The sequence below is a fragment of the Ascoidea rubescens genome (assembly GCF_001661345.1).
Source record: "Ascoidea rubescens DSM 1968 unplaced genomic scaffold ASCRUscaffold_15, whole genome shotgun sequence".
In the NCBI taxonomy this organism is placed as follows: domain Eukaryota; kingdom Fungi; phylum Ascomycota; class Saccharomycetes; order Ascoideales; family Ascoideaceae; genus Ascoidea; species Ascoidea rubescens.
Window position 1 is genome coordinate 281,374 of NW_017962927.1, and position 22,778 is coordinate 304,151.

Here is a 22,778-nt window from a genome sequence, read left to right on the forward strand (position 1 = left end):
CAGTAAAAACACAAATAAAAAATAATAAAGTAAAACTGTTGAAATAATAAGATAATAAAATATAGGTAAATATGAGTAAATAACTGGAATGAAAGCTACAGCATCAAAAGTCCGATGTAGTGTAATGGTTATCACAGTTCGCTCTCACCGTGCAGATCCGGGTTCGATTCCCGGCATCGGAGTTTCTTTTTCCCATTTTTAAATATTTTTGATGCTCTGTAGGTTTTCACTCAGCTTCTCAGAATGAGCATTTGGTTTTATACACATTAAATTGATATTTAGCTCTCCGCCACATAGGTCTGTCGACCTTAATTGGCAGGTTTTATGGGTAGAATGGTTTCAAAAAAAACAGTTTTGACATTTAAAGTTATTATAGATTTCCGGGCTGGTAACTTACTCAAATTTCGAAGAGTAGAAAGCGTATGACTCTTGCAAAATCATTAACATTTATGCTATTTTTTGAGTAAAGCAATATAAAAGTTGGTATAATTCTTTTTTAAATTTTGTTTCACGTGACTTTACGTAGGTGAATTTCTTTTCGACCCCGAAATTTGGATGTGCCCCGTAAAGTTTAATATTTTTATGCGACATTATGTTTTTACATGCATCATCTGAGACATAAATTTGTTCCAACATCAGACCCGTGGAATCAGGAATTGTCCAAACAGATTCTAAGCATGTTCAATTTAATTCTCGATTTATTTTGGTTTTATCAAAGCTTGAAATAGTACTAAAAAAACCAAAGAATAAGTATAAATGCAAATGGATCTTCTTTCGATTTGCAAAACTGATTTGTTTTATTCAAACTAAAATTGAAAATGAATTCAAGTGTTTTTATTAATCAGAGCAATGCAGCTAATCAGAATCAAGAAAAATTTCATAAAAAATTTGATTCTGTAACTTGTCAAAAGACAACTAACTCTTATGTTAATTTCCGCGACTTTTCTATTACAAACGGTGGTGTGGTTATTTTAAATGAGAGTGTTTGTATCAAAATATTGAATTGTATATTTGGGCCAGGAAATTGGCTTTTAGCTTTCAAATGTCTTTTGCAAATTTATAAATGTTTGGTTCTGAGGAAATATAGCCTAATTTGTGATAATAATCTGGTATCTAGGTGTTTTGGCGTGGGAAAATTTTACTTTGAAGAAGCTATTTTCTCAACCATTATTCATTGTGAAGCTAGTGCCTTATCCAGATGCTGTAAACACTTGGGGATTGCTGTTAATAAGTGGGATGAATTTAAGTTAAAATATTGTTCTAATTATAGTCCTAATTATAATCCTAGTTATTAAAAATAACCATTTGTTTAGCTTTGATATTTCCAAACTTACTCCTGATTACTAGTAAACAAATTATTGATTTTTCTGTTTAAAAAAATACTATATATTAAAGTAATCACATATATTAAAGTAATCACATATACTCAAGAATAATGTACAATATTTACAAATAAGAATATCTTAAGAAAGTTTTTATATTTAAAAAACATAATTGTTTGTCAAAAACTTGTGTAGTTCCTCATATTCAGGGCTTCTTTTTCTATACTCGATTTTCAAATCATTTTTGATCATGTTTTTAATATTATTTCGAATTTTTGAACTGAAATCTTCAATTTCCACTGCTATTTTCATCAATGTTTTATTGTCACCAAAACTCAATTTTTCTGTTTGTGTAAGTTTTTTGTATTCCAATGGAATAGAAAACCCAGTGTACTTCTTATATTTACTGCCATATTTAATAAACTCGTCTGCTTTCAAATTTGAAATTTTCTGAAGTCCCTTGAGTTTGTAATTCTTTTCTTTAGCTTCTTTATAAGTCCTAAATATCAAATCTTCAATAAATTTGATTTCTTCAAAAAGCTGTAATTTAAACTCGTGTAAATTATCAAGAAGCTCTTTTTTTTTCTCAATTTGAACATTTTTCTTGCTGATATCTTCAGCTAACCCCATTACAATAGGAATAATATCCAAATAAATTATTCTTAACATATCTAGTTTGTCGAAACACAATAATTCTTTAACAAAAACTTCTTCAGCCTTGCTAGAACCAAATGTCATAAATTGTTTTTTTTCAGAATTTTTAGAATTATAATACTCTTTTATTATATCCTTTATTTTTAGTTTGCAAATTTCAGTTTCTTGAAAAAAATTATTTAAAACTTCAATTTTGAATTTTATTTCCAATTTATTTTCATCAAATAAGTCAATCAATTCCATATAAGAATAAAACATTTTTGTTTCTTGTTCATTAAAACTCTTTAAAAAGAAAAATTTTGACGATAATTCATCCAACCCTTTAAACAATTTACTTGTTTGAGATAATTTTTTATCTTCAATATATCTTTTTATCAAGTCTTCACTTTTCTTATTATTATTGAAATCTATTAATTGACGTTCTTTTAATTTTCGAAACTCTTTCAAATCATTGATAATTCTTCGTTCGTTATATCTTCTTGGTTCATATTCCAATCCTTTTCGAAATGCTTTCACAATATATTTATTTACAGTTATTCTAAACTTGTTGTTTGGATCATTAAAGATATCATTCTTCTTAACTTTATCAAAAATATTCTCGGAAATTTTATCTATTTCTTTTTTGAAAACAGGTGCAATTTTCCAATTAAAACTGTTCATTTTATAAAATGTTTCCAACCATTCTTTTAAGCCATATTCATCAACAAAAAATGGAAATTTGAACATGACTTCATGATATATTTCTGTTAAATCGTTTTGAGAAATCAAATTATTATTCTCACATTTTGACAAATAATTCAATAAGAGCGTTAAAACTTTTGATGAAGGCTTGAACACAATATGTTTTTCTGGAACTTTAATTAATAAATCTTTATTTTGGATTTTCTTTGAGACAATAAATTTTCTTAATAATTTTGACTCAAAATTAAACCATTCGTCCAAAAATTGTAGCATTATGAATGGTTCAAGATCATGTTTAAACTTTGTCATTAGCGTTAAATATGACAATAATACAAATTTTTCAAGTTTAAAAGCACCACTAGGTGTTTTTTCACTTAATTTTCTCTTTTCAGATTGCTCAAGCTTATCGTTGATCAAATCCCATAGTTTTTGTGTTTTTTCTAAAATGTATTCCTCTTCTGTTTTGCCCTTGATCTCTATATTCAATAAACCAGTGAACATGGCAGATAATGTAAAATTGTCAAAGGAATGTGGTCCATATTTTGGTAGTGAATCAAAAATTGTCCATGCATATTTTTCTTGGAGTTCGATTGATGTTGTATTCATCATTGCTGATAAAGCAGAGTTTATATGAATGTTGGATAGTTGTATTTTGGTTGTATGACTAGCTGAGATTTTCTTATCTTTACCTTCTGAATCTTCTGAATCTTTTAAATCTTCATTATTTGGGGTTTCATATTCTTCTTCTAGTGCTTCATAACCTTTTAGTTGGTCAAGCAACCCGTCATCTTCACTATTTTCAATATCTCTCTGTCTCTGAGACATACTTGTCTTGTCTATGCTTGAAATATTTCGGTAATCATCAACCAAGTTGGTGTATAACCTATCGATTTTTTTCAACTGATTTTCAGTCAAACCACCTTTTACATCTGAAAATCCTTTGAACAAAATAGTAAAGGTATGCTCATTTGATGGTATATTCCATCTTCTTCTCCACGTATAAACATCTAAAGCCAATTTCACATTGCCTTTTTCCAAATAATATTTCATCACATCATTCATCCCAACGATACCTCTTTTTTTAGCCAATTTGCAAAAAAACAATGCCTTTGCGACCTGGTCTTTTGCAAGAAGCTTGCCAACCTTTGTTTGAACAATCACTGAGTCTGTCAACTTCGATCCACTGATACCAAGATACGAGTAAATCAACCTCTGGTCGTTTGATTGCAAGATTCTAACAATTTTAGGGTTGTTGATATCGCTTTCTCGTAGCTGTTCGAGGGTGTCGTTGTAACCAAAGTCATTTTTCAACAAATAACTTGTCTTTTGTCTGGAGTAGGGCTGAAGGCCAGTCTGTATTATTTTGCTCTTGATCCTCCTATTTTTCACTTCATCTTCATACTTGCTGTGCTTGATGATTTTGTCAGACTTTTTGAAATAACCCAACCGAGATTTGAGAGAGCTCAAGGCCTGTCTCTCGTAGACTGAGGCAGCAGTGTGTATCAATCTTGTGCCATTGAATGAAGCAGCCCCACTGGGGGATATGAGTTTCAACATAGTAGCAGTGCTGAGCAGTTTGTGAGCAACAGCAGCTTCTTTTCATCAGCTCCAGCTGAAAAGTAAAGAAACTTTTTCTCACCGCTTCCAAACCATAAAGCCCCATAGAACCATAAAGTGGTTTCTTCTTCAACTCAACCCAACCAACACTGTTCACCAACTGCTCACCAACACTGGTTGTTTCGCAATAGCAGAAGATGGGTATGTTTGCACTGGCTCTGGACGATGATGTGCTTAGCTCTGATGGCTGACTGTTTTTTTTGGCTTGTTTTGTTCCTGTTACTAACCTCAGCTCAGATATTGCGTTTGATCTCGACAACTATCTCAGAGGATATCAAGGTATGTGGCTCTCTCTTTCTGATTGTTTTTGGTTATTTAGACTTGTTTTGCAGCAATTGTTACTGACAGTGTGTTTCCAGGCCCAATTGTGTTCCAGAAATTGTTTTACATTACTTCAGCACTTCCCACACATGCTTTGGAAGCTTCTGTTAAAGCTCTTGAATTGATGAGGGAATTTGGTGTTCCCTCAGTTTATTATAGCTACTTCAAATCAACAATACTCCAAAAATTATCCTCTACGGATGACTTGAGCTCCTACAACATTGATTCTATCAGCACTTTAACCACTGATAAGTTCTTTCGAAATCTCGTAACTGATGTTACAACAAAAACAAAAGACGCTTCAGATTACTTGCAATCAATTAATAACCAGCTCCAGGAGGTTAAAGAGGAAAAGGAACTAGATAAGCTTGAAAGCGTTAGGCGTTTTATCGAGTTCGGCACTATAATGAATCACTTATTTTTGCAAGAATATTCAAAGGCTCAGTCCTTAATGGCGGCATACGAGAAAATTCCTAATACTGATTTTAGTTTTAGAAACATTGAGTTTGATCTTTATAAGCAATACATGAGACTGAACTTTCATTCAATGGCCTCCAAGTATGACTCAATTCAAGCTGTGATTACTCGTTTTTTTGTCAAGAATATTGTAGTTAAAAAAGTTGCGTCCAATCTTATAAAAACTGATACCAAAATCCAAATTTTTGGGTCAGTTGAAGAACAAAAATCCTTTTGGAAAATCAATTGGATTATCTTATTTGCAAAATTTAAAGTGGGAAACTACAATGGTGTTAAATCTGGTTTTTTAAAACTATCCAACCCTGAAAAATATGAATATTGCAGGAATCCCGAAAGAAGCAAAGAAGTTTATGCTCAATTAAATGGTTTAACGGCTTTGGATGTTTTAAACTCAGAATTTGATTTGAATCGAAATGTAATCCTTACTTCAAATGATGATTTTCAAACAAATTTCAATTTTTTAACCAAGAGAGATATTTTATTGGCTGTTTTAATCTCTCTTTATCAGACAACAACTCCTGCAGAATTTACAATTAAATATTTGGATACAGACTTGTTTGAAGCTTTCTTTTTTGAAAATCCATTAATAGCAAGTTTTTTTCAATCTTTACTTTCTCTTACAAAAATATCACAGATCCCTAAAAGTTTGAATCAATTGGAAAAAAATTTTATGATACCAAATTCTAATTTCAACAATTTCACCATTACAATCAAATCTGATAATGACAAATCTCTTAGTAAACTCAAAAATTACATGCTTTCAACTTGCTCTATTCTTTTAAATACCAGCGAGTTTGATCGGTTTAAATTATTTGTTCGATATCGCACTTATCTTTCATATCTTTCTTTCATTAAAAAAATTAAGATATCCGATTTCAGTGAAAGACTTGGTGGTATCGACCAGAACTTGATCTTGAAAGAACTTGGAAATTTAATATATATTTTGAATATCAATTTAAAGTACAATGCAGAAGATCAAACCGTTGAATTCATTGGGGATAAGAACTACATCAGTATGACCGAGCTTAAGAAGCTAGATGATCAAATAAATGAAATATCTGAAACAGATAAAATTTATAAAAGTGCTGTCAAAATCCAAAGTTTAGCAATTGATCATTTTCCTGATTTAGAATTATCATAAATCCTTTGAATCTTTTGCTTTTTTTTTTACTTTATTTTGCTTTATTTTTTTATACATCTTATTTATTTTTTTAATTCAATTATATGATAATTGGTTTTTTATTTCTTTTTCTTTTTTAGCAGCATATTTACAAGTTATTTAATTGAGGAGAGTTACGTTCAGTATAAAAACATGGGCATAGATAAACCCAAGCAAACAAGAAAAAAAGAGAGCAGGTAAAAAATCTAAAAACAAAAGCACAGACTCATCCCCGAATATTAATAACATCATCTTCATAAACAGTAGTAACTCCATTCTTAGCTATGTTTTCTATATCGGCAATTTCCTTAACTGCCTCAATTGTTAATACTGTATAGTCGCTCTTACCAACAACAACATTGTCCTCGATTCTGATTCCAACATTTCTAGCATACGATGGGTAGCTTGGGTCGTCTGGGATATAAATGCCAGGCTCTATAGTTACAACCTGGTTTTCCCTCAATATTCTCGACGAGGAGTAGTTTGGCACATCATGAACATCGAGACCCAAATTATGGCCAATTGAATGTGGATATATCTTGTTGGTAAACTCGTTTCTGGTCAAATTTTGAAAGCCTGTAAGTTTAGAAAGGGTTTTGTAGAGCATGTCTGAACTTGTTCTGTGGATATCAGATAGAGATAAGTTGTTGCTTTCTGAACATAATTTTATGCATTCTCTATTTACATTTAGCACCACCTCATAAAGCTCGCCTTGAAAACCTGTAAACCTCCCATTAACTGGCCATGTTCTTGAGATATCAGAGCGATAACCACCCAACTGACCAGCAGCATCAACAAGAACCATCTCGTTGTCATACAATACGTCGTCATTTCTTGTGTAATGAATTGATAAGGCATTGGGGCCTCCTGCAACTACAGGAATATAGGCGTTTCCTGAACATCCACCCAGAATAAATTTGTATTCAAGGAACGAGGCCAAAGTTCTTTCATTTTTGAATCTCTTGTGGTATGCCTGGTTGAATGCTCTCCCAGATATCTTTCCAGCCTGTCTCATGAGCTTAATTTCGCTGGGTGATTTGATTGCTCTTAATTTATCAACCAAGGGGCTTAAAGTGTGAATTTTTTTGGAGGACCTGAACTTGGAGATCAAGTCATCAATAGTTTCACAAGCATTTTTTGATTTTTTGATTTTGTTTGAAGCCAATGAAGAACCAAAAAAGTTGCCTAAAAACGAAGATTTCAGCCTTGTTGCAGGATAATCGCAATAAATGTGTTTGTTTCTGGAGATCAAAAGATCCAAATATGTCTGTATCTCAGTGATGGAGGTCGATTCATCAGCATTGAATATGTCTTTGGCACCAATAACGCCAGTTCGATGGCCTTCCCATTTCTCAATGTACTCGTTTTTAGGAGGTACCAACAAGTGAAACACTACACTGTCATCGTTTGCGTTGCTGTCGTTCTTCTCAAGAATTGCTAGAGAGTCTGGCTCGTTCCAGCCAGTGAGGTAGTAGAGCTGTGTGTCCTGTTGAAACTCGTAGAAAACAGCTCCAGAGGCATATTTGACTGTGTTTCCTGGCACAATAGCAATCGAGTCATTCTCCATCGACAACGACAAGGCGAGTCTCCTTTCAAAGTACTCCATAGCTGTGATGCCTGGAGTTAACTCACCAGACTTGAGCATTGCTGGACGAGTTTCATGGAGTGGTTGGCCTGAGACGATGGTTTGCTGTGGTCTTTGGGAGCAAAACGAAGCTGCTGAGTTGGCGAGGAGGGAGCTGTAACTGAAGTGTCTTCTGGCAAGGGCCAGAGAGATTCTGTGCACACTTGCCAATGCCCTCGAGCTGTTGGTTGAGAGGAAACCCATATTGCTTCTGAGAGTGCTGGAGGATATCGAGATGGGTTCTTTTGTTCCCCAGAAAAAGAGTCCGATTTGGCGTGTATTGGTCTATAAAAGAGGTATTAAAGGCATGAGACATCAAGAGCATAACCAGCACAGAGATGCTGTTAATATTACAGCAAGAATTGTATCACAGGTGAGAACTGTGGTCCTTAGGGTATTTGAAATAAACAAAATACCTGTTCTCGTCGCAGTCGATGTACACCTCGTTCCTCAAGCTGAGGAGCACTTTGTTCTCGCCTGGAGGTGGTACATGTTCACCATCACTATCGTCCTCATGGAAGGTGTAATTCACAGCAGGGCTGTTGCTTCTTTTACGGTTTCGTAGCACTCTTCCTGTGGCATTGATGTCGGTGATGTTGTCAATATTGATTTTGCTGGAATCGGAATTGACTAAGGTTGAGGAAAGTTTTTTCAATAGTGTGGAAGTCGATCTGTTTTTCTTGATTCCTAATCTTCTTCCAGGGAATCTGGTTTTCAAGGGAGAGCTTTTTTTTAATGGCGAGCTTTTGGAAAATTCGGATAAACTGGTATTGTTCAAGATTTTATTTTGTTTTCTGATTTTTTTGTTCAACAATTTGTTGATTTTTTTATAGAAGACCAAGGTGTTGATAATGTTTTGTGAGTTTTCTATAAAATTTGACTCATTTAATTGGAACTCTTCCACATTATCAACAGATTTATCATCAGACGTTTCATCAGACATTTCTGTGATATATCCACTTTTAGGAATGAAATTATTTAGTTTATTTAAATAAATTGAAGGATGAACATTAAGATTATTTAAGAATTTGTTATTCTTATATTTATTTTCATATTTATTTTTATTGTTGGTAAGTATTGGGTAATTTTTAGTAAATGAAAATTCCTTTTGGTCGTAATTCTCATCTAAAATCTCTTGAGAATCATTATGACTAATATCAAGATCGATATTAAGATCGAAATCGTTAGAGTTTTTGCTTATATTAACATTTTCATTTTCATTTTCGTTTTCGTTTTCGTTTTCGTTTTCGCTATTTTCACTATTTCCAACATTTTCAACATTTTCAAAATGATTTACATCAATTTTATTATTCTGATTACTACCACTATTGTCTATAATATTATCATTCTTTTCGTTATCTTTTTTAATTCCAACATTATTTGTATTATTAGTCTTGGCATTGGTATTGGTATTGATATTAGTGTTATTGAAATTTTTTGCAATTTGAATGTCTTTGGTATCGGTGATAAATTTATTAAATTGATTTTTTTTATTATTGTAATGTAATTTTATTATAACTGAGTTTTTGGAATCATTTGGTTTCTTTCGAATTTTGGGTATTTTAGTGATTTTTGTAGGTTTTATTATTTTATTTTTATTATTATTACTTTTACTACTATTTCTATTGTTTTTGCTATTTTTATTGTTACCGGTAATTTTAGTAGTTGTAATTTTATCATTTTCAGTAGCATTGTCATTGTCATTGTCATTCTCATTGTCATTGTCATTTTCATTGTCATTGTCGTTATCTTTGGGTTTTGGTTTTTCTTTGTTATTATTATTATCGTTAATGTTGATAATGGTTTTCAAGGATTTCTTTGAAGGTTGCTTCAATTGGAAATTTGATTGGGATGATGGATTTAATGACTGTGAGTTGTTATAAGATCTTGAAGACAATTGATCGATAAAGTTTTTCATCAAATCACCAACACTGTGTCGATGTGCATTTCTCTCATTGATGCCAATTGAATTGTTGTTAAAATTTGATTCGTTCAAACTATCTATATCATCATCATTATTATGACTTTGAATTGAATTGGTAGTTTTATTTTTATCATTATTATTTTTATCACTATTATTATTGTTAATGTTATTATTGCTATTGTTATTATTAGAATTGTTACTATTGGTATTGGTATTGGTATTGGTATTGGTATTAGCATGATTATGGTTATTATGGTTATTAATGTTATTGATTTGATTAAAGATGAGGCTATTATTGACATTAGTATCAATTAAATTCAAGTGGGAATACTCGTTTTTCTTTTGATCTTTAAACTTTTTAAGATTGTTGTTTTTAGTCTTTTTAAGGGAGACGTTGAACAGAGGTTTTGTGGATATTGGCATAGCAGAAGTGTAGTTATAGGTTGATTCTTTATGGGGGATCATTTTGGGAGCTGTGGATATAATGGATTCATTGGGTGGAGTGGAAGATTTAACACTCATTGAAGAAATTGAAATTGGGAAATTTTTGTGATTATTAGAGTTGTTATTGTTGTTATTGTTGTTATTGTTGTTGTGAGAGATTGGAAAATTTGAATCAGAAGAGGTTTTTAGTGAATTACCTTTTTGGAAGATATTTGAATGAAATTGATTATTGATTGAGGTTGGATTTTTTTTGTAGTGTTTTAAAGCGGATTTCGAGCTGAAGTTATTGAGGTTAATGAAATTATAGACCGATTGTGTTTTTTGTAAATTGTTATTATTAGGATTGGGGTTGGGATTGGGAGTAGAATTGGGAGTAGAATTGGGAGTAGGAGTAGGATTGTTGATAATAAAGTCGGTGTTGGTGTTGTTGTCAATCTTATCATGAATGTCTGTGTTGATGCTGAAATTAATGTTGGAGCTAATGTTTGAATTTAGTTGTAACTTTGGAATTTTAAAAGTCATTTTGTTATTCATGTTGGTGCTTGTTTGAAGAAGAAAAAAGGAAATGCGAGAAACGTGAGAAATATGGGAAATATGGGAAATATGGAACAGGAAGGGAGCAGTTAAGGTGGTTTGATATTAATGGAAAACAAGGGGAAGTAGGATTGTTTTAATTTAAATTTTTTTTTTCAATGGTATTAATGGACTAATTGATTTTTGATCTTATTGTCTTATTGTTTGGTCTTTTATTGTTTCCCTTTTCCAGAAGCAAGAGCAGATCCCAAACAGGAAACGGGTGGTGGATAGTAAACTGTGTGTAACAGAACGGTGGTGGCCGTAGAAGATGACCCGCAAAAAAGGTGAACGAGGTCTGCGGGAATATGTTTCAATAAAGCGGGGCTGCAGACAGCACAGACCATAGTTGAGGGTGGACAAGAGATGAAGCTGCAACGTTGGGTGAGGTCAAGAGTAGCGCAAGCAAGGTTTGGAGAGAAAGGAGAATATTTTTGCGAGATTAATGAGGAGCGAGAGGTCTGGGAGAGACCTGTGGGATGGGGAACGAGGTAGCAACGTGTCTTTGTGGTAGTGGACTAGAAGAGAGTGGCGCAATAGAGCGGGTGCTGGGCACGAGACAGTGGGAGACAAAGGATGGTGTTGGGGAGGTGCAAGGTGGAGGCTGAAATGGTAGGAGTGAGATCGGAGGGTTATGTGGATCCGCTAAAGGCGGATATGATAAGATTTTAGAGGATTTTGGAAAGAGCAGAGAGAAGCACAAGAAAAGTGGAAATATGAAAAGAATATGAGAATATGAGAGTATGGAGTATCTAAAAAAGTCGAGGCACGTGAATTCGTGTTTTTTTTTTATTTAATTAACTTTTTAGCTTGTGGATTATTGAATTTAGAAAAGGGAACTTGAAACTGGAAAGTGGAAATTGGAAATTGAGATTAAAAATTAAAACAAATTAAAAAAAAATGGAAGAAAAAAAACAAAAATAAAAAAATAAAGTACATATTCTACTAGGAGTGCAGGATTAAATTAGAAACATGCTAATAGCGATTGAGATTGTAACAAGATAAAATTTGTATGAAAAATTGCATGAAAAATTGCATGAGATTATTGAATATGAAATATTATGAAATTATTTTATTAATTTAAATATCTTATTAATTTAAATATTTTATATTATTATATTATTTTATATTATGAAATGACATGAAATATTGTAAATTATTAAATTAATTAGATGAATCCAATTTAATTTAATTAAATTGGATTCAATTGGATTCAATTGGATTAAATATAATATATAATAATATTATAATAATAAAATTTTGAATGAAATTTAATTGCGTATAAAATTGAATGATAAATAAATAATTATTTGGACTTAAAAAAGGTTTATTCTTTAGTGAAGAAAGATAAAGATAAAACACGATAAAACACGATAACAAGGTGAAGTAGAATGAAGATTGATAAATAAAGGATTGGATTAGCTGAATTGGTTGTGTTGATTGTGTTGATTGTATTGAATATATTATGGAGTGTATTGATTAAATTCGTATATATTAGTCATATTAGTTGGGATGTATATTATTATGGTATATTCCTATATTTGCAGAGCTATTTGCGGTGTAATAGCAAGAGGCTCCCGATAACACGGGTCTAAGATCGATCCAGAAATTGGGGTGATATGATGATATGAAATAGGACTTGACTTTTCAAAGCAGCGTTTGCCTGTCTAGGGTTGCAGTATAAATCGGAACCTTATTTTGGAACTAAGCCAAAATGGCATCGATTGCAATGAAGTTTGAAAATAAGCTTGTCACCCGCTGTTTAAAGTTACTGTGTTCAAATGTCACAAAGAATCCTTAATCCTGTCTTTCAATAAGTAACATTGATAAACAAGCACAGAAAACAACAAAAGGGAAATAATGGATAATAATCGCTAATAATAATTATGAGTATCCAAGAAGAAAACTAATTTATTTTTCAATGTGTGGTTGAAATTGTATAGAGTATTATGACAAGTAATGCGATGGTGATGGTATTGCTTTTGATGATTCTGATGTTGACACATATACCGATATCAAATAGGGGACGGTCAGAATAGTTACTTGGAAAACAAAAACAAGCTAAAAGAAACAGAGAAAAAAAGAGAAAAGAGAAAATAAGAAAATAAGAACGAGAAGAACATAAGGGAGAAGAAAAGCGCATTGAACAGCTTTTGAAGAGCTGCAGATTATGTGTCATGTGATTTTGCTATTTTGGATCCATCATCTGGGAAATTCCTGGTAAAAGATCAACTGCAGAAGGTTACCACTTGGTCGATTTTCCTTCTGATCGTGTTGCTTGAGAAGGTTTAAAAATAGGCACTCTTGGAAGCAGAGTTTCTGGCCGTACCATTGCAGTGGTTGAGGATAACCACAGCGATAAAAGGCCAGAAACAGAGTGTTTCGATGTGCTCACCATTGGAGGGAGTGGATGTGAGTGAAATGAAACACAGGAGACAGCTGACTCAAAGGATTCAGCAGACTAAACAGATTCAATCCAGACAGCTGCAGTTGCTCACCAGGCAGTCGCAGTGAGCGTTCTGCTAATGGCAGCAGAGCATTCCATGGTGTTCTTGCTGGCGGTACTATTTTACTGCGGATTCGAAATCACAGCAGAGCTGAAGAGGCAGGTGTTTTCTGGGTGCGACTGCGCTGTGTGGAGTTGCAGCAGCAGACATTATTGCGGTTGCACAGGGGCGGGAACCTGGCGGACCTATGTCCTGATAGCAAGGCGGTCTGTGCAAAGCGAAGTGAAACGGCGTGCTGAAAGCGGGTGCTGTTCGGTAAGGGAGCAGCAAGATGGGCGGGAGCGCACCAGGGAGGCAAAGGTAGCAGGAGAGGCAGAGGAAGGGAGAAGGAGTTGGTAGTGGTGGTGCTGTTGCTGCTGTTGGTGATGGTGGTGGTGCTGTTGGAAATGGTCTTGGACAAGGCTTCAGACGCCTGCGAGTGAAGGCCAGAGCAGCTGCAGCGCTTTTGCTCAGATCCAAAAGGTGGATTTTTGCATCTGGCTTGAGCTTGTTCTCAGAGTAATGGCCCAGTAGGTGATAATGGAGAGGTGCACTAGCAATCACTGCTTTTGTGCCTGAGCTGTCCATCTTCTCTGCTCTGGAGGCCACTTATAAATGTGCGCTTTCCCTGCTGCTTTGCTTCCACTCTTGTTCTTCTTTTGCTCTTGTTCCCTCACTGTTACTTCCTCTCTGTCGCCAGATCCACCACAGAATCTCCCAGAAACCCCCTAGAAGCACCACAGAAGCACTGCGCAGACCCTCGTCCTTCTCGTCCTTCTCTCTCTTTTTCCTCTCTGTCCATATCTCGGATACTCACGCTCATCCACCTCGATTACCTCGCTTTTTCCCTTGGTATTTGGTTTTTCTCACCTTCAATCCAAGATTTAGGCAATAATTTTGTTTGAGAAAAAAAACCTAAAAAAACTCAAAGCTCTCTCTCCCTCCTCTATATATACCCAAACAATTCTCTCTCAATCGTCAATCTCAAAAATTTCTCACCATTCAACTTCCATCTCTATCGATTATTTAGCAATCTTTGCACTATTCAATATTTTCTCTCTAATATTTAGTATATTCAGTATCCATCCAATATCCAACATCCAATATCCAATATCTAACAATACCCATTAAATCCTTTTGTTGAACTGCTCAATTCCAATTCCAATTCTAATTTCAGTCTCAATTTCAACTCCAACTCCAACTCCAATTCCAATTACTCCATTAATTCCATTCTTACTTATTTTATTAATACACTATTTTCCATATATTCTCATACTACAGCACACCAGTTTTTTTATTATTCATTTAACTTATTTCATTCAATTTTATTTCACTTCTTTTCATTTTATTTTATTTTATTTCATTTCACTTTCCAATTTTCCCAGTTGTTTTTTTTCCTTCTGATAGTATTTTTTTGTTTTAAAAAAAATTACGTTTTCTTTCTCTTTCTCTTTCCAGTTAATTCTATTCTTCTACTCTATTTTATTGTTTCCTGTTTCTTGTTCTTAACTAAACTAAACTATCTTTATACTATCTTTATACTATTATCCATCCCATCCTAATTATACTATTCATATCAATCATCCTTCCTACTCTCTTTCTCTTTATCCATCTATCTATCTATCTATCTGTCTATCTATCTATCTATCTACCTCTTTAGCTGATTTATATCTTGGTCTCATTGTTTTCTCTTGTTTTCTCTTTCTCTTTCTTTTCTTTCTCTCATTCGATTAATCACCCTAAAGTTATTCAATATAATATATCAAAAGTATTTCAATTCAATCAACCAATCAATCAATTAATCAATCAATCAATTAATCAATTAATCAATCAATTAAATAATTAAATAATTAATTTAATTTAATTCTAATTTATTCCAATTTAAAAATTAAATTATACTATAAATATTATATTAATCAATCAATCAATCTTCTTCATCTCTACTAAATTCATCCATTTCATCTCATCTCATCTCATTCATATCATGTCTACTTTTAATAAAAATTCAAACAACATGTACTCTTACTCATCCTCCCAAAACCAGCTGAACCACCAAATCCAACTCAGCCAAAACAGCCAATCAACTCAAAACAGCCAATCTTCTCAATCAACACAAAACCAACAACAAAACCAACAAAACCAACAAAACCAACAAAACCAACAAAACCAAAACCAACAACAACAACACCAACAACAATCCTCACTAGTCTCCTTATCTCCAGAATTCTCCGCCACCTCAAACTCAAACAACTTCCAACAATATTCTCCAATTCAACCAATTTCTCCAGTTTCTCAAAATTCCCCTTTAAATCTTCAATTCAATCCTCCTCAACAAAACATTACTCCAATCCAAATCCGCGAAATCCAAAACCTTCAAAGTCTCCAGAACCTTCAAAATCTACAGAATTTCCAAAACATTCAAAACATTCAAGGTGCCCAAAATGTTCAAAACGTTCAAAATATGCAAAACATCCAAAACCTACAATCCCTACAATCCATACAAAACGCTCAACCCATCCAAAACATCTCAAATGTTCGCGAGAAATCTCAGCTATGGATGGGCGAACTAGATACTAGATGGGATGAAAACACCATCCAATCCATCTGGAACTCTGTCGGTGAAATCCCAACCGCCATCAAACTAATCAAAGATCGCAACACATCCCTAGACCAGTCTGGTAATCCCTCCTTCACCGCCTTAAACGCCGGTTACTGTTTTGTTGATTTCGGTTCAAATCTAAATGCTTCAAGAGCTATAATGCACAATGGCTTGAACATCCCAAATACTGATCGAGTCTTCAAACTAAACTGGGCTTCCGGTGGCACTTCAACACCAACAAACCAATCATCAATCTACTCAAATAACTCCAATTCTAACACCAACCCAAACCCCAATTCTAACTCAAGTAACAATACCGCCAACACTTCAAATGCTAGCCCCAACAATATCTTTCAAAACCAAATCCAACAACAACAACAACAACAGCAAGAAATATCTGTGTTTGTTGGTGATTTGGCCGCAGACGTTAAGGAATCTGAACTATTTGAAGCCTTTAGAGCTAAATATTCCTCTGTTGTCGGCGTTAAAATTATGATGGACCCACTTACTGGTTCCTCAAAGGGCTATGGTTTTGTTAGATTTGGAAACGACTACGAACAAAAAAGATCTCTATTGGAAATGAATGGCTGCTTAATTCATGGAAGACCCATTAGAGTCTCAACCGCTGTCCCTAAAAATTCCTCCTCAAATCCAAATTTAAACCTTTCCCTATCTAATAATAGCATTGGTGGTTCTGCTATCTCTTCCGGAAATAACAACAACAGCAACAATAACATACTCAGAAACTCGGCCTCTACTAATAGCTTGTTAGGAAGCTCTAACTCCTTAAATTCTTCCTTAGCTCAACCTTATTCAGCTCCCCAATCTCAACCTCCTTTAAACCAATCAACTGATCCCAATAACACAACAGTCTTTATAGGTGGTTTAAATTCATCCGTTTCTGAACAACTATTGAGATCTCACTTTCTGACTTTTGGTGAAATTATTTATGTCAAAGTCCTACAAAATAAGAATTGTGGCTTTGTCCAATACGTTTTGCGCTCATCTGCTGAACTGGCCATTCAAAAAATGCAAGGCTACCCAATTGGTAACACCAGAATCAGATTGAGCTGGGGCAGAAGCTCAAGCATTAATAACCAAAACCTACAAAATTATCTAAGTAACATTAATGCTTTAAATAATAATCCAAATATTGCTGCTGGTAGTAATAATAGATATGTTTCTCAACCTCAAGCTCCTTCAATTTATGCCCCTTATGGTTTAAATAATAACAACAATAACAAAAATGTTGCTAATAATTCTAATGTTAGTATGTTGAATACAGATCCAAATTCAATTTCATTTATTTCTAATTCGATTTCAAACTCTGATCAATTACAAAACAACTCTGGCAATCTTGTTGATAACTCCATTTTGATCTCAAATAATAATGTTAACGATAACAACAACAATATCAATAATGGAGGGTTTGATATGAATCTCATGATCAACAATTCATTAAATGGTTCAGGCTCCAGCTCTCAATTTCAATTAAATGAATTATATGGGTTATCAAGAGATGCGAGATTAGATAGAGTTGAGGGTAATAATGGCTTTATTTATGCTTAAGTTTTTTCGTCATTTTTTTTTCTTTTTAAATTATTTCTTAATATTTTTTTTATTTTCTTATCTGTTTGTGTGTGTGAGTGTGCTTGTGCTTTTTCTTATTTATTCATCAATATCTTTAACTGTCATATTTTAAAATATTTATTTTATTTTATTTTATCTTATATTGTTTGTTTTTGTTTTCTATTTCTAAACATGGAAGAGAAATAAGTTTCTAGTGTTTCTTGTTAAAAAAAATTTATTCTTTTAAAAAAAAAGAAAGAAAAAAATCCCAAAAAAATTTTTGAAAAATTTCAAGAAAAGAAAAAGAAAAAAAAAGAAAAAAAAAAGAAATCTGTTATTTATCTAAACAAAAAAAGGCAATAGTTCATTTTTTTTGTTTTTTGTTTGTTGAAATTTCTCATGCTTCTAAAAAAAATTTCTTCTAACTGTTTATTTTTTTACATTATTCTATTCTTATAGTTTTTTCTTTTTACCATCACTTTTATTTTTACTTTCTGTTAAATATTTCATTTGTTTATCTTTGAATTTTTTGATTATTGTTGATAATTTGTTTTTGTTATGTTTTTATGTCCATTGTCAAATGCTGTTTTTGTCTTGTTGATATCATATTTTATATTTTGTTGAATTACAAATGCTGTTTATCAAAAAAAGTTTTTGTTTTTAATTATTTTTGTCAAATACTTTCATTTTAATTTCCAAATTCCCTTCTTTTTTTTGTTTTTATAAATCAATTCATCCAATGGTTTTGTTTCACTTAATTATTGTGTTTTCATTGTATAAAACAAAGTTATTACTAGTTTTTTTGATTGTCTTTTCTACTAATTATTTATTATTTCCCGATATACTATTATATAATTCACATAATACATCTAGTTTCGCAGGAAACTATCATCCAGCATCTCCACTTCTCCAGCAGAAGCTCCTTCAGAGGAAGAAGCACAGAAAGCTGCTTCCGCGGCCGGGTAACGTTTACCTCTGATTTTAAATCAAGTAGCTTTGCTTCTTCTTCTTGGTGAGGGACTTGAAGAACCAGCAGTGTCTATCTCTCATACCAGTCATGTCCATGCTCGACGAAGAAGTGTACGAAGGTCCCAATTTGAATGTGATTTTGACATGTCCAGAGTGCAAGCGCTTTCCTCCTGAGTTGGTTGAGAGGTTCAGCGAGGGCGATATTGTCTGTGGATTGTGTGGATTGGTGCTCTCTGATCGTTTGGTCGATACAAGATCTGAATGGAGAACCTTTTCCAACGACGACCAGAATGGTGACGATCCTTCTCGTGTGGGAGATGCCAGCAACCCATTGTTGGATGGTGACCAGCTCTCCACTGTTATTGGCTACGATTCTCGCGACAACAAGTCCTTTTTATCGTTGTCAAAGACTCAAAGGAAAAACGTTCTTAAGAAGGAAAACGTCCTTGAATCTGCCTATGCGAGAATATCCCAGATGTGCGATGGTTACTCCTTACCCAAAATCGTTCAAGATGCTGCAAAGGAAATCTACAAGCTATCTTATGAAGAAAAGACCTTGAAAGGTAAGTCCCAGGAATCAATCATGGCTGCTGCCATTTTCTTGGGTTGTCGTAAGGCTAATGTAGCCAGAACTTTCAAAGAGATTTGGGCCTTGACAAAGGTTCCAAAAAAAGAAATTGGTAAAGTTTCAAAAATAATTAAAAAAATTATTGATGAAAAGGCCCTAAAGGACGGTACCACTATTGTTCCTGGTGATCAATTGCAATCCACTCAAACAACTGCTTCGGATATTATTAGAAGATTTTGCTCAAATCTTGGATTATCTGTTGAAGTTACAAATGGTGCTGAGTATATAGCTAGAAAAGCTAACGAAACCGGAGTTCTCAGTGGTAGATCACCAATTACAATTGCAGCTGCTGTCATTTATATGGCAGTTATAATTTTTAAGGCTCATGTACAACCAATACAAATTTCTGATAAAACTGGGGTAAGTGATAATACTATTAAGAATATTTATAGATTCTTATACATTGAAAGGGAGAAATTAGTTGATCCTGCCTGGATTAAAAAAGGAATGGTTGATTTAAACAACCTTCCCAATAATTGAATATTATTGGTATAGGTTCTAGTAATCTCTTCAACTCAAGGAAAGGTACCAGATTATGGGATCATCAATATTTAATTTTCATTCATTGACGCTATTTTTTTAATCAAATCTTTTAAAAAGATTATTGAAAAAAAAAACAATCTAAAAAACCTAAAAAACAAAGACTAAAAAAGTATAGCAATTATAGTAATAAGTGATTTGTTTGGCGTTGAAATAAAATTTGGTTTATATTATAATGTATCTTGATAATACAAAACAAAATCAGGAAAATTGTAATTTTTTCACTCTCTTAATAAGTTTTTATTATAATGCAAATATAAAAATTGGTCAAAATTTTTTTTTTTCTCATAGGAATTGTTCTCAGAAAAAATTCCTGATTTTATTTTTTTTCTTTTTTAATAGAATTTCAACTAGTCTTATTATTTTTATATAATAATATAGTTTGAAATAAACAGTATTTTTGGGGGGAATTGAATATTTTACTAGGCAGTCTATTAACTTTTCTCTAATCTAAGATAATATTTATTAACAGATTTATTATTTTCAGAAGTTTAATGTAAAAGAAAAGAATCAACTAAATAAGGTTCTATCGAAGAATAATTATCATCTCTTTCGACTCCTTTTAAATCATTTAAGAAATTGAGTTCAAATTCTAATGATCCAGGTTGCAAATTCTTAAAATAATTACCATCGAGTATTTCTTCAATTTTGTTTTCATTAATAACAATAGAAAGAGTACTCTTGGATTTAAATTTAAATTTTTTAATACTTTTGATCTTATTTTGAATTAGTAATAAAAGTTTTAAATTTTCCAACTCTTCAATTCCATTAATATTTTCAATCAAGTTTTTAGTTAAATCTATATGTGTTAATTTTAAATTTTTGTCCAAATTTTCAATTTTGTGTATTTGATTATATCTTAAATTTAACTGTTCTAAGTTCTTTAAGTTTTCTAATGATGGAATATTGGTGATATTATTTACATTTAAATAAACAGTAGCAAGTTTAGACGACAAACGATTTAACCATTCAATATTGTGTATTTGATTATTACTTAGAAATAATATTTTTAAATTAGGTAGTAAATTGAATTGGTTTTTATTAATAGTAGAAATTTCATTAATTAAGTTACAATCTAAAGCTAGTGATTCAATTGATTTTAAACTATGATTATCGATTTGGAATTTAGTTAATTTATTGTGTCCTAAATTGAGTACTGATAAATTATTAAACCCATTTAATTTATTAGAATCGATTTCTTGAATTCGATTTGAATTTATTTCTAATTTTTTTAAATGTTTTAAATTTTTAAAATCATTTGAAAATTCGTTCAACATGTTTGAATTTATTTTTAATTCAACAAGATTTGTCAAAAAATTGACATTTGATAAGGATTCAATTTCATTACTTGATAAATAAAGTGATTTTAATAAATTCAAGTTTTCAGTGAACTGAACGATTTTCAATTTGTTAAAGTTTAATGATAAATTTTCAAGTGAAGTTAAGTTATCTAAATTTTCAAATTTTTTTATTAAATTTGATGCTAATTTTAAATTTTTCAAATTTGATAAATTTTCCATGTTATCAATCTTAAATATTGTATTGAAAGAAAGATTTAAATAAGTTAATTTTTTCAAGTTATCTAAATTTTCAATTTTATGAATGTTATTGTGAGATAGATCTATGTATCTTAGATTTGTTAAATTATGTAAGTTTTCAATTTTTGTGATTAAATTTTCAGATAAATGTAATTGAGATAGATTGATTAAATTTGATAAGTTTTGAATTTTACTAATTCGATTGTGATTTAGATGAAGTTGTTTTAAATTTAAAAAGTTTGATAAATTATCAATTTTTTTGATGATATTTGAATCCAAAAACAATTTTTTTAAATTATACAAGTTGGATAAATTATCAATTGATTCAATCTTGTTTCTATATAGAGATAAATATTTCAAATTTGCAAAATTATAGATTCCTTTATTTTTGAAATTCATTATTTGAGATATTTTTTTGCAATTTGAAAAGCAGACTTTAACCAAATATTTGGAATTTGGAATTATATTGACATTGGTGTTATCATCAGCATTCTTATCAACGTTATCATTAATAATATTACTTGTATTTTCGGCATTTAATCCATTAACTAAAAAGGATCTTATTTTTTTTAAATTTTTAATTTGTTTTATAAAATTTAGATTGTTGATGTCCAAGTTATAGTTTCTTGAGTTATTGAATTGAAAGACTACTTTAATCAACGAGTCTTTGTTTGACGAAAATAAATCAGTGACAAGATCATCATATAGTTTAATTAGATGGTGGAATTCCTCTTCATTAACCAAGTTTCTAAAACGATTGAATTTGAAATGAAGAAACTGCAAATTATTGAAATTATTAATTTGTTGTTTAAAAATAAGTAGATTTTCTTTCAAATCTTTTGTAAAATTAACGTCAATGACTAAGCAAATAGTGAAAAAAGAGATTGGAATTTTGAATTTACTCAAAGAATCAATGTATAGTCTAAATAAAAATCGGTTTCTCGATTTCTTTGACGACTTCTTGACTTTGGATTGAGTTAAAGGCACATGTTCAGCATCAACATTTCTAATAAAGAGTGAGCTGAAGAGGATCTTGTAGGCCTCGTTTCGAATCGAACAGTCGGCAAGAGTTAATAGCCAGAGAATATCAAAGGGGAGCTTCTGGGAAATGCTCTTCACAACATGAGGAGGATATCCAACAAAATAATCTACTTGTCTCATTTCCACCATCTACTGCTTTTCGAACGAGCCTTTTCATTGCAGTACTTTTGTTGTTTTGTGACCCAAGCCAGACCCTGAGTTAGGGGTCCAAATTCTCAAACCCCGTATGGGAGAGGAGGAGAAGGTGATTATATCTGCCGCCCAAAAAGGAAATTGCTATCTTCAATGAGTTACAAACCGTTTGTGCACCAGAATCCCGAAAAAACACTTATGCGGTCATGTGACCCTCTCTGATACACAGAATCATAGGGACGACCACTTCTCTTGAATTCCTGAATCGTACAATTTGGTCATTACTGTTTTACTATGTATTTATTATATTGTGATTTTTAATTGAGAATGAAACACTCTACTTTGAAGTAATGAGACATGATTAAGACCCACGCAGACAATTTGTAATCATTTGTTTGGCATTTCTGAGGGTAAATGTCACGGGCTTCTGCACAAAGAGTTGCTATCTTGGTGTATTGCAACATCGCCAGGTGCTGCTAG

General features: G+C 32.3%; 9 protein-coding genes and 1 non-coding gene across 10 annotated transcripts; 6 read left to right on the forward strand and 4 right to left on the reverse strand.

The window, feature by feature from the left end:
- Window positions 1–110: 110 nt before the first annotated feature.
- On the forward strand, window positions 111–182 carry ASCRUDRAFT_t152. Its single transcript has one exon. It is a non-coding gene; the product is annotated as a tRNA-Glu (tRNA).
- A 461-nt stretch (window positions 183–643) lies between these two features.
- Window positions 644–1,388, forward strand: ASCRUDRAFT_117255 (uncharacterized protein). Its single transcript, XM_020188850.1, has one exon. The coding sequence runs from the start codon at window positions 819–821 to the stop codon at window positions 1,293–1,295; it is 477 nt and encodes a 158-aa protein (XP_020045174.1). The 5' UTR covers window positions 644–818; the 3' UTR covers window positions 1,296–1,388.
- A 49-nt stretch (window positions 1,389–1,437) lies between these two features.
- Window positions 1,438–4,244, reverse strand: MRX1 (Mrx1p). Its single transcript, XM_020193929.1, has one exon. The coding sequence runs from the start codon at window positions 4,212–4,214 to the stop codon at window positions 1,482–1,484; it is 2,733 nt and encodes a 910-aa protein (XP_020045175.1). The 5' UTR covers window positions 4,215–4,244; the 3' UTR covers window positions 1,438–1,481.
- A 167-nt stretch (window positions 4,245–4,411) lies between these two features.
- On the forward strand, window positions 4,412–6,213 carry ASCRUDRAFT_72277 (uncharacterized protein; the record flags this gene model as incomplete). Its single annotated transcript, XM_020192053.1, has 3 exons — window positions 4,412–4,415; window positions 4,512–4,553; window positions 4,607–6,213. 3 exons carry the CDS (start codon window positions 4,412–4,414, stop codon window positions 6,211–6,213), a joined length of 1,653 nt encoding a protein of 550 aa, XP_020045176.1.
- A 244-nt stretch (window positions 6,214–6,457) lies between these two features.
- ICP55 (aminopeptidase) lies at window positions 6,458–8,059 on the reverse strand (the record flags this gene model as incomplete). The annotated part of the gene is made up of 1 exon (XM_020190862.1): window positions 6,458–8,059. The coding sequence occupies one exon, from the start codon at window positions 8,057–8,059 to the stop codon at window positions 6,458–6,460; it is 1,602 nt and encodes a 533-aa protein (XP_020045177.1).
- Window positions 8,060–8,140: 81 nt separating this feature from the next.
- Window positions 8,141–10,863, reverse strand: ASCRUDRAFT_117263 (uncharacterized protein). The gene has a single exon (XM_020188851.1). The coding sequence runs from the start codon at window positions 10,755–10,757 to the stop codon at window positions 8,223–8,225; it is 2,535 nt and encodes an 844-aa protein (XP_020045178.1). The 5' UTR covers window positions 10,758–10,863; the 3' UTR covers window positions 8,141–8,222.
- Window positions 10,864–15,824: 4,961 nt separating this feature from the next.
- NAM8 (Nam8p) lies at window positions 15,825–16,970 on the forward strand (the record flags this gene model as incomplete). Its single annotated transcript, XM_020189676.1, has 3 exons — window positions 15,825–16,101; window positions 16,273–16,572; window positions 16,654–16,970. Coding segments are annotated over 3 exons (894 nt in total), but the record flags the coding sequence as incomplete, so codon positions are not given.
- A 1,498-nt stretch (window positions 16,971–18,468) lies between these two features.
- Window positions 18,469–19,886, forward strand: SUA7 (transcription factor TFIIB). The gene has a single exon (XM_020193930.1). The coding sequence runs from the start codon at window positions 18,508–18,510 to the stop codon at window positions 19,525–19,527; it is 1,020 nt and encodes a 339-aa protein (XP_020045180.1). The 5' UTR covers window positions 18,469–18,507; the 3' UTR covers window positions 19,528–19,886.
- ASCRUDRAFT_117307 (uncharacterized protein) lies at window positions 19,645–20,019 on the forward strand. Its single transcript, XM_020188852.1, has one exon. The coding sequence runs from the start codon at window positions 19,763–19,765 to the stop codon at window positions 19,958–19,960; it is 198 nt and encodes a 65-aa protein (XP_020045181.1). The 5' UTR covers window positions 19,645–19,762; the 3' UTR covers window positions 19,961–20,019.
- A 788-nt stretch (window positions 20,020–20,807) lies between these two features.
- Window positions 20,808–21,524, reverse strand: ASCRUDRAFT_38540 (L domain-like protein; the record flags this gene model as incomplete). The annotated part of the gene is made up of 1 exon (XM_020190867.1): window positions 20,808–21,524. A coding segment is annotated over one exon (717 nt), but the record flags the coding sequence as incomplete, so codon positions are not given.
- Between the last annotated feature and the right edge of the window lie 1,254 nt (window positions 21,525–22,778).

Excerpts from the sequence above, each read along its gene's own strand:
- ASCRUDRAFT_117255 (XM_020188850.1), top strand. The coding sequence starts at position 819 with ATGAATTCAAGTGTTTTTATTAATCAGAGCAATGCAGCTAATCAGAAT.
- MRX1 (XM_020193929.1), bottom strand. The coding sequence starts at position 4,214 with ATGTTGAAACTCATATCCCCCAGTGGGGCTGCTTCATTCAATGGCACA.
- ASCRUDRAFT_117263 (XM_020188851.1), bottom strand. The coding sequence starts at position 10,757 with ATGAATAACAAAATGACTTTTAAAATTCCAAAGTTACAACTAAATTCA.
- SUA7 (XM_020193930.1), top strand. The coding sequence starts at position 18,508 with ATGTCCATGCTCGACGAAGAAGTGTACGAAGGTCCCAATTTGAATGTG.
- ASCRUDRAFT_117307 (XM_020188852.1), top strand. The coding sequence starts at position 19,763 with ATGTATCTTGATAATACAAAACAAAATCAGGAAAATTGTAATTTTTTC.